Source organism: Oncorhynchus mykiss, chromosome 2 (assembly GCF_057628025.1).
Source record: "Oncorhynchus mykiss isolate SJ-2025 chromosome 2, ASM5762802v1, whole genome shotgun sequence".
NCBI lineage: Eukaryota > Metazoa > Chordata > Actinopteri > Salmoniformes > Salmonidae > Oncorhynchus > Oncorhynchus mykiss.
In genome coordinates this window covers 21,433,734-21,443,617 of record NC_143023.1, presented here as the reverse complement: position 1 = coordinate 21,443,617, position 9,884 = coordinate 21,433,734, and the positions used below count along the sequence as shown (strand labels likewise).

At 43.4% G+C, this 9,884-nt stretch overlaps 1 protein-coding gene across 1 annotated transcript; it reads right to left on the bottom strand.

Annotated features, from left to right (window-relative positions):
* Nucleotides 1–5,177: 5,177 nt before the first annotated feature.
* Nucleotides 5,178–7,018, bottom strand: LOC110537912 (uncharacterized). The gene is made up of 4 exons (XM_021624383.3): nt 6,693–7,018; nt 6,533–6,588; nt 6,155–6,305; nt 5,178–6,045 (listed from the first exon to the last, which is right to left on the bottom strand). The coding sequence occupies exons 2-4, from the start codon at nt 6,570–6,572 to the stop codon at nt 5,469–5,471; spliced, it is 768 nt and encodes a 255-aa protein (XP_021480058.1). The 5' UTR covers nt 6,573–6,588; nt 6,693–7,018; the 3' UTR covers nt 5,178–5,468.
* Nucleotides 7,019–9,884: the final 2,866 nt, after the last annotated feature.

The following is a 9,884-nucleotide window of genomic DNA, read 5'->3' as shown; positions in this document are numbered from 1 at the left end:
CAACGTGGAAAGAATCTTTTGGAATGCCTTATCCATCCTCTGCAGGTGTCTACTGTGATGTCCTCACATGCTGCATCCATTGCAGCCAGCAGGGTAATCTGTGTGTGTGGCTGACGATCGTACACCTTCCACCTCCATGCTAAAAATAACTCCTCAATTGGGTTAAGGAATGGTGAATAAGGTGGGGGGAATTCTATGAGCATCCTCGGGTGGGTCACAAACCATTGCCTTATGATGTTTGATCGATGGAAACTCACATTATCACAAATGACCACATACTTTGGCAAATCCTCTCTAAACAGACCCCTCTCATCATCAGGGATGAGAGCCCTATAGAGAGTCTCTAAAAAGTTGAGTAGATGCTGGGTGTTGTATGGCCCTATAAGGGGGATATGGGTTAGGACACCATGCTCCGAAATAGCAGCACACATGGTGATATTTCCTCCCCGTTGGCCTGGCAAATCCACAGTAGCTCTGTGACCGATGGTATTCCGACCCCGCCTTCTGCATTTGGTCAGGTTGAAGCCAGCCTCATCCACATATACAAAGTTGTGAGAGGGTTCACTTGATTCCAACTTTAAACATCGCAAGGAGCACTGTGCAAGCGATAATATTGAAACGGAAGGAGTGTCAGACCACTGCAAATCTACCAAGACCTGGCCGTCCCTCTAAACTTTCAGCTCATACAAGGAGAAGACTGATCAGAGATGCAGCCAAGAGGCCCATGATCACTCTAGATGAACTGCAGAGATCTACAGCTGAGGTGGGAGAGTCTGTCCATAGGACAACAATCAGTCGTATATTGCACAAATCTGGCCTTTATGGAAGAGTGGCAAGAAGAAAGCCATTTCTTAAAGATATCCATAAAAAGTGTCGTTTAAAGTTTGCCACAAGCCACCTGGGAGACACACCAAACATGTGGAAGAAGGTGCTCTGGTCAGATGAAACCAAAATTGAACTTTTTGGCAACAATGCAAAACGCTATGTTTGGCGTAAAAGCAACACAGCTGAACACACCATCCCCACTGTCAAACATGGTGGTGGCAGCATCATGGTTTGGGCCTGCTTTTCTTCAGCAGGGACAGGGAAGATGGTTAAAATTGATGGGAAGATGGATGGAGCCAAATACAGGACCATTCTGGAAGAAAACCTGATGGAGTCTGCAAAAGACCTGAGACTGGGACGGAGATTTGTCTTCCAACAAGACAATGATCCAAAACATAAAGCAAAATCTACAATGGAATGGTTCAAAAATAAACATATCCAGGTGTTAGAATGATCAAAGTCCAGACCTGAATCCAATCGAGAATCTGTGGAAAGAACTGAAAACTGCTGTTCACAAATGCTCTCCATCCAACCTCACTGAGCTCGAGCTGTTTTGCAAGGAGGAATGGGAAAAAATGTCAGTCTCTCGATGTGCAAAACTGATAGAGACATACCCCAAGCGACTTACAGCTGTAATCGCAGCAAAAGGTGGCGCTACAAAGTATTAACTTAAGGGGGCTGAATAATTTTGTTTTGTAATTTTATTTTTCTATAATGTTTTCAAAAAATAATTCTCTCTGCATTGTTGGGAAAGGCCCATAAGCATTTCACTGTTAGACAACACCTGTTGTTTATGAAGCATGTCACAAATACAATTAGATTTTATTGTAATTTGGTTCACTCTTTGTATTTAAATGTCTCAGCCTGAGCTGAACTCAATACCCACTGCTGCTCTCCCTGCTGGGACAGACAGACATGTCCTATTAAAACTGGGACCACGAGGGACAGGGATAGCAGCACAGCTGTTATGAAGAGTAGTGCAGTAGAGCTTTTGTAATGGCTTTCAAGGCATGAACATTGGGGTCATATAAACAGGGAGAGAGAATGAGAGGGAAGTGAAAGAGAGAATAAGAAGAATGATGGTACGGCATAAGTAGCTGTAGACAGACAGACCGACAGACTTCTACAGAGTTCTGTAACAGAAGACACTTCCTCTTGTCCTAAAAATATATACTTCTTTGTTCCCTCTCATTGTAAGGATGGGTGATGTGGTAATATGCGTCTACCAGGGCAGTGTGTGAGAGGTTGTCGGTTAGCAGTGAACTCTCATAACCCCAGCCAGCTCATCTTGGAGTCAGGACTGATGTGACGGGAGCTGGAGGACTGTGGTCTGTGGTTAGTTGGTCACCTCTGGTCAGAGTGAGACCTCTCACCTCTAACTTCACATGAGTCTGTGATGTCACCACAACTGGCTGTGCCTGGGCCAAAGGGCGCTCAGCTGGGCCCAGTTTGGAACTAGGTTTGATTCCATTATCTGTGTGTGTGTGGTCAGTCATCTGCTTCTGACTCACTGATTTTGCTTACGTAGCTGACTGGTGGTAACTTGCACCGAACAATAGGTTTACCTCACCTCCAATGCCCTTTTTACATAGAAATACAGTGTCCGTTCACTAGCAAACAACAAGGACCATAAATCAAACACAGTTCACTATGTGAAAATGCTGCTCCAAGGAACATAAGGAACACCGTAAGGACCATTTCCGTACTTGTCTCTTGTCTCTTGTTCTTATCTATTGACCTTTTGCCAGTTCATTATAGGCTTAGATGTGGGCCATTTATTTAGTCTATCATTACAGAACCCCTGTGGCATAAGGCAGATCTCAGAGATTTGTTTTACAGTCTTACTACCAGGCAAAGATCTAACTCAACATCCACTTTTGGTTTATGTTGAGTTGTCATGTTCCCTGTTATCACAGAGTTGTTTTATGGACATACGTTCTGCTACCCAATGCAGGTAACAGTAAACAAATAATATGCTTGTCTAACAGTGTTTGGAGCATTAACAGTTTGGCCAGTAGAAAGCGTTTTACTGGTAATTCATATTAGGTTGATAGTGTAATGATGTTGAACAAAGGAAGTTCATGGCTAACCCAGCAGGGTTAACGGTTACTGGTGCCAGTGGCAGTTTGGGGCAGAGCCAAGGAATTTTGTTTACCTCTGGGTGAGGCAGCATGGGAGAGCCCTGGCAGAGCCGGAGGGTGAGAGGGGGAGGATGGGTGATACAGGTACATCATCAGACATGCAGAGACAGCTCTGAACATGCTCCATACCCACCTCTGGAGGGGGTTTGGGATTGTGGGGTGTGATAGGATTTCAGATAGTGTTACAGGACTGTGCTGTTTTTACAAGTAATTCAGAGAGAGAGAGGGAGGGGGGGGGGGGGGTAGAGAGAGCTGTACATGACTGTTTGTCAGGTCATTGTATATATGGTTATTTTCTGATTTCCGTGAAGAGGTCAGTGAATCACCATCATTGCACAGGGCTTTATAATTCCCTGAATTGACAATGAACTGCCACTAGATGGCATTCATTCTAAAACTATGTTGAAGGAAAAAGCAAGCCAGTGGTGTGTATTCATGGATGCCAAGGGAAGCCAGGCTTCCCCCCAAAATGTACCAATAAAACATATACAATCATTTATATATTTTGAGCTAAACTGAGTGAACTCAACTGTGAATGGTCCTGGTGCACCAAAAAAAGTGTTTATTGAAGCCAGTTTGGATTTGGATTCACACCAACCACATCACATCAAAATAAACAAAAAACTTGAATTGTTGCATCTCATTGTGTTGTTGTCCTCCGGTGTCCTTATCCAAAATTAGCCATGGATGGAGATAGGGATTTGGATCCAAATGTTAATTTATACATTGTGCCCCTGGCCTCAGAGGGGGGAAGTTCAATATGTAGCTACAGTAGACGTTTTAATAAAAAATAAAAAGTTGAACCTTAATTTAACGAGTCAAGTCAGTTAAGAACAAATTCTTATTTACAATGACGGCTTGTGCACCGCCCTATTGGACTCCCAGTCACAGCCAGATGTGATACAGCCTGGAATCGAACCAGGGACTGTCGTGACATCTCACATTGAGATGCAGTGCCTTAGGCCACTGCGCCACTCAGGAGATGACAGCTGCACCACTCAAGAGATGTAGTAGGCTAATGTTAACTAACTGGCTAATCGTTGCCCATGAAAGGAAGTTAGGCTAGCGAGCAAGCATTTTAGCCCAGTAGCCTAGGACAACAACAACTAAAAGCGTGTACTGTATGACAGTCGTAGACCGTTTCATCAACATGAAAGAGAGGAGGATGACATTGGTGTTTCTCATCATGTAGGGTGTCAACATGTTTTTTTCTACTTTTTCCACACCTTCCACACACACACACACACACACACACACACACACACACACACACACACACACACACACACACACACACACACACACACACACACACACAGGTGATTTGATGATGTTGAAATGGTGCTGGAATAGTGGAGGCTCCTGTTTTCTTTGGGACCTGCAGTAACTCTCCGGTGTTCTAAATCAATAGTTGTTCAGTAGTTTGAAAATGTCAGAAATATTAACTTAATTGACCCTGTTGTAGGTCATGCAACTGTTTGTTTAAGGTAATATGTTTTGTGGACTACACCGGACATATGTTGCTCTCCGGTTTTGTGATGAGACAAAGGTGTGGTTGAATTTATTCTGCCATTGTGTGTTCTATTGTCTCGGCCTTGGGCCTATATTGTATATCACGGTGTCAAAGCACATGAACTCACGGGTTATAGAGCAAACAACACCATTTTCACAACACAGAGGTTGTAATTATGGCTCCCACTTTGAAGACAAACACTGCAGGCTATAATCCTAATAGCTTTAACTCTCCCTTTGAATAAGATATTTAGCTACTTTAATGAGAAGAAATGTACTTACTATGACAGAGATATGTGGTTGTCTCACCTAGCTGTTTTAAGATGAATGCACTGATTGCAAATCGCTCTGGATAAGAGCGTCTGCTAAATGACTAAAACGTAAATGTAATCTTTAAACATCTTCAAGATTTGTTTATGCTGTGATACACACTTCTTTCTGATGGTATATGAAGCTATACTTGTACCTCTTTTTAACTAGCAGGGGCATATGCGTATTTTAAGGAGAGATGACTGGATCAGCGGCGTACAGTAGTCCTACATGCAACCAGTCTTATTGGACAATGTTTGTGTGCTATTTGTATGTCCCAATATGACTTTCCACCTCATACTCTTGTCACCACATAATCATTTGGGGAAGCAGCTTAAAACATTTAAATTAGCATCATAGACACGGTACATCAGACACAATACATTTAAGTTATGTTTAGTTTAGCTTTTTATTTCTATAAATTAAGAATACAACACCAATATGGCACAGTCACTGACCAACCTTCAGATAACAAACAAACAAAATACAAAGATGTCATTGACTCATCAGAGCCAATTCAGTTCATACAAAATACAGAATGGGCCTGTTCTGCATTACCAAGTTCATCTTTGTAAACTCTCCCTCATTCTATTGACAACGGTGGTATGTTCTAAGACTTTGAAGGGAGAATACAGTCTTCAAAAGGGCAAGAGCAGTCAGATGGAGGAAAGTGTTTGTGATTTAGTTGGTGTTGGTGAAGGCCTGGTAGAGGGCGGTGAGCTGGGCCTTCAGGTCCTGGGCGTAGGGGTCCAGCTTGACCTTCAGGTCCTCAGCATAGGGGGCTAGGCTCTTCTGCACCATCTGAGCTCTGGTGGTCAGCTGGCTCTGGAGGTTCTCGGTCAGGGGGGCCACACTCTTCTGGAAGTCCTGCAGGCGCAGGTCCACTTTCTGCTTCAGCTCATCTGTGTAGGGACCCAGCTGGGACTGCATCTCCTTCACACTCTGCTCCAGACTCCCCTTCAGCTCCTCACTCTTCTGAAGCAGGGTGGCCCTCAGGGCCTCAGAGTCTAGGGACTCTGCATAGGGGGCCAGATCCTGTTTCAGCTGCTCAACTCTCTGCTGGACTTGTGTCTTGATCTCCTCTGCGTAGGGCTCCAGTTTCCCCTTGACGCTGCCCAGGTCCTGCTCCAGACGCTCTCTCAGCACCTCAGCCTCCTGGGTAATCTTGGTCATCAGGTCCTTGGCTGCAGGAGGAAGCTGCTCCTGCAGGGAGACTGCGTATTGGCTGGCCACGTCAGCGCTCTCTGTGATGCGGTCACTACAGGAGATGAGAGGAGAGGGGGTCAGTTCAGGTCCCCATTCTAGTAATCTGAGCGATTCGACTATAGACACATTATAACAACTACATCACAGATCACATAACTTACTTGACATCCTGTCCCAGCTGAGACTTCCTGATCATCTGGACGGTGTCATCTGCCGTTTGCGTTGCCTTGGCAACGTAGTCCCAGAAGGCATCTGTCAGCTGCTCCAGCTGTGGCTTGGGCTCATCAGCGTAGAGCAGGTTAGCGTGGCAGCCTGTTGGGGCGTAGCAGAAGAGTTAGTTGTTGTGAAACAACTGGTTAGGCATGGCAGCCTGTTGGGGGCATTAAGGTAACTTGAAAATTATACTCCCTCTGCTATGGTTGTTATTATTGTCTATTGACTCAAAATTAATTTGATAGATTGATGGAATGTATTATGTTGCAATACTTCAGCTCTATAAATTTCACTTATAATCTGAAATATTCTTGTATCCCACTCACCAGTGAATACAGCCAGAGCGAGCACCACAAGGACCTTCATGACTCTCAATCAGATTCTGTGAAATAAAGCAACAATCACTTAAAGCGTTGTAATCCACCAGAAAAAAACCATAATGGAATGCTATCAAATAATACCATGGACTTGTAGAATCCAGCTTACCGTCTTTGTGTATGAGTGTGTTGGTGTATCTCTGAGTCCAGTCTGCAGTGACTAGTTTCAGCCGTGTCCTGGCCTGTATATATAGTGAGCAGGACAGTAAGGAACACAAAGTCCAGGAGCCAGTGCCTCGCTGTCAGCAGTGCTCCAAATCATAAACCCTCAGACCGCAGTGCACCACTCAGCACCTGTCTACCTGACCCAGCCCAGTTCTGTCCTGACAACTCACCCTGGACCTGTCCCAATGAACCCCTGGACCCAGAATGCACAGGAGAGCACTGCGTTATCATCACCTCTGGGTAAAGTGTCACAAACAGAGTTTGGGACATAAAACAGTGGTCAGAGATACTCAGTGAAGACCAATCTCCTGGGACTGCATGCTGATAAACACATCTCCATTCAATCCCCTTGTCAATAGTTTTTCAATGACATGCAGTAGTGGTACATGTGCAGCAGGACACTTGTTGCCTTGCAGCTATACAGGTCTGTTACTGTTAATATCATCTGAGGGTAGATGTATTGTGTTGAATTGAGGCTTAGGCACTTTTACATACACTAGCATATTCCTTTCTCTCAACCATAATGTATCTTGGTCATTATATATGATGCTACAACTCTACAATGCTGATAGTGAGTATCTGGTTCACAACAGGTCCGTTTCATGGATTTTTCCTTGATGACACAGAAAGTCTCAGATCGAATCAGCCATTCTCTGAGCCAATCACAGCCATTTCTCAGACATAAATAGCACTTTGTCCAGACAACACCTTCCTTCCAAACTTCATGAGATATCACAGTCTGATCAGATATGGTATTGATTTATAGTCCGTTGAAGTTTGATGTCCAGCCAGCTGGCATTGACTCTCAGAATATATTCTATGATATAGTTTTCAGTTTCACTGTGAGGTCATGTGTTCAAGCACCTCCATGTGTCAGTTGTCTGACCAAAGTTCATTTGACCCCGGCCCAGTCCATTCATTAGATGTGATTTCACAATAGCTAGTAGATAATGTATGGTGTCTAGGAACTTATTTGGAATCAATTAAATGTTACAGTAGACTTCCATTTTTCAAAGTAAAGCTCCCCCTTTGTCTTACTGTAGTTATTTTGTTTAAATGGATAGTGGGTTACTGTGCTATACTGGTAGTGTCATGGCTTTCGTTTGAAGAAGCAGCGGGGTACGTGTTCATCTTTATTAGCTTAACTGACTGAACACGGAATACAAAATAACAACAAGAATAGCCGAAACAGTTCTGCAAGGTGCAACCAACACTAAACAGAAAATAACCACCCACAACTAACAGCGGGAAAACAGGCTACCTAAGTATGGTTCTCAATCAGAGACAACGAAAGACAGCTGTCCCTGATTGAGAACCATACCCGGCCAAAACATAGAAATACACAACCTAGACATACAAACATAGAATGCCCACCCACATCACACCCTGAACAAACAAAAAATAGAAACATACAAAGCAATCTACGGTCAGGGTGTGACAGGTAGTTTACCTTGTCATAACCTCGCCCCCAAGTTATTGCGCAAAGAAATGTCTGGGAACAACATTAACATGTCAAAAAGGTGGATCAGTCTACCCAGAGAATGGCCAGATTGAGAATGTTCCGAGCACTCATTCTACATCACTTGAGTTATTCATGATGTCACATCCTGGTAATCTGGAGCTGTGAAGTCAGGAGTTGAGTTCTAAACCTCATATCTGCCCACTGTGCCTTATTACAAACCATCACAGTGCCACTCTATAGAGAGTAGAATAAGGAGAGGCAGTTGCCTGGAATCTACTATTCCCTATGTAAACGTTCAACACCTCAAATAACCTCTGACCTCAGTGATGACTAAAATGTGTGAAGGTTGACACTGCGCTATAGGTTTGCGTTGGCAGTTGAGGTGACACAACCGTTGGGATGCTACCGTTGATGGCTGAACAAACGCCAGGATGTCTAGAATTTTTTTATTTAAATGTTTTATTTTTTATTTCACCTTTATTTAACCAGGTAAGCTAGTTGAGAACAAGTTCTTATTTACAACTGCGACCTGTCCAAGATAAAGCAAAGCAGTGCAACACAAACAACAACACAGAGTTACACATGGAATAAACAAGCGTACAGTCAATAACACAATAGAAAAAAATAAAGTTTATATACAGTGTGTGCAAATGGCGTGAGGATGTAAGGCAATAAATAGGCCATAGTAGCGAAGTAATTACAATTTAGCAGATTAACACTGAAGTGATAATTGAGCAGATGATTATGATATATACAGAGAAAATAGTCGGCCCAAGAATTGAACCCTGTGGTACACCCATAGAATGAAATCATATCCTTGTCGAAAAGCACTAAATTGAAAAGTCAAATGTACTAACGCCAGCATCCGTAGAATCTAGTTAGTATTATATGTGGTTGTGGTCTCATTGCTTGACCTGATTAGAAAGTGTCTTTGGTGTGGACATGTTTAAGGTTGCCGGCCGTCAGCAGTGAAATACCTTTACCCATTAGTATTACCATAAGCAGGGGCGCATCTTTGGTTTTAGAAGTGGGGGGGCCATATTTTGGAAAATTATTTATACATTTTTTATCCAGTTGGATAAACACTCCAAACAGACTACCCAACTGCTCGGAGACGTCCGCATGGTCCTAAAGCACGCAGTTGCCTCGTTATGTATCACATTCCAATTATAAAACTGTGGGCGACAAAAATGCAATTTCAGAATGAGGGGGGGATATGTCCCCAGTGAAAGTTGCATCCCTGACTGTAAGTTTTCTCTAGAATGAGGCTTTCAGTAGAAGGGTCAAGGTCCATGCACAGTTGTCTAATTAGAATATAACCAATAAAACAGACCATGGTGGTGGTGGGGGAGATTTCCAAAATAAACATATTGAAGTTCAATCAAAGCCAGGTTAATCAAGTCTGGTCTGTCTATGTTCAGTCTGTCAGGCTCAGATAAGGAATATGAACATAACAAAATAATGTATTGTCATTGTGATTTGTGTGTGCGTGTGCATGTGTGTGTGTGTATGTGCATGTCGATATAGTAAGCGAACAGTCATGTGATGACAGCCAGCAAGGAGTTGTAGTAGAAGCAGGAAGAGAGGTGACATGGCAGTGACTCCTGGACTTTGGGCTTTCAGCTACAGCTCTGGTTTCGACTATATATACAGCATGGCACTGGCCTGATAGAC

Excerpts from the sequence above, each read along its gene's own strand:
- LOC110537912 (XM_021624383.3), bottom strand. The coding sequence starts at position 6,572 with ATGAAGGTCCTTGTGGTGCTCGCTCTGGCTGTATTCACTG. Across the intron at positions 6,306-6,532 it reads CGCTCTGGCTGTATTCACTG|GCTGCCACGCTAACCTGCTC; the intron begins GTGAGTGGGATA and ends ACGCCCCAACAG. Across the intron at positions 6,046-6,154 it reads CAGCTGGGACAGGATGTCAA|TGACCGCATCACAGAGAGCG; the intron begins GTAAGTTATGTG and ends CATCTCCTGTAG.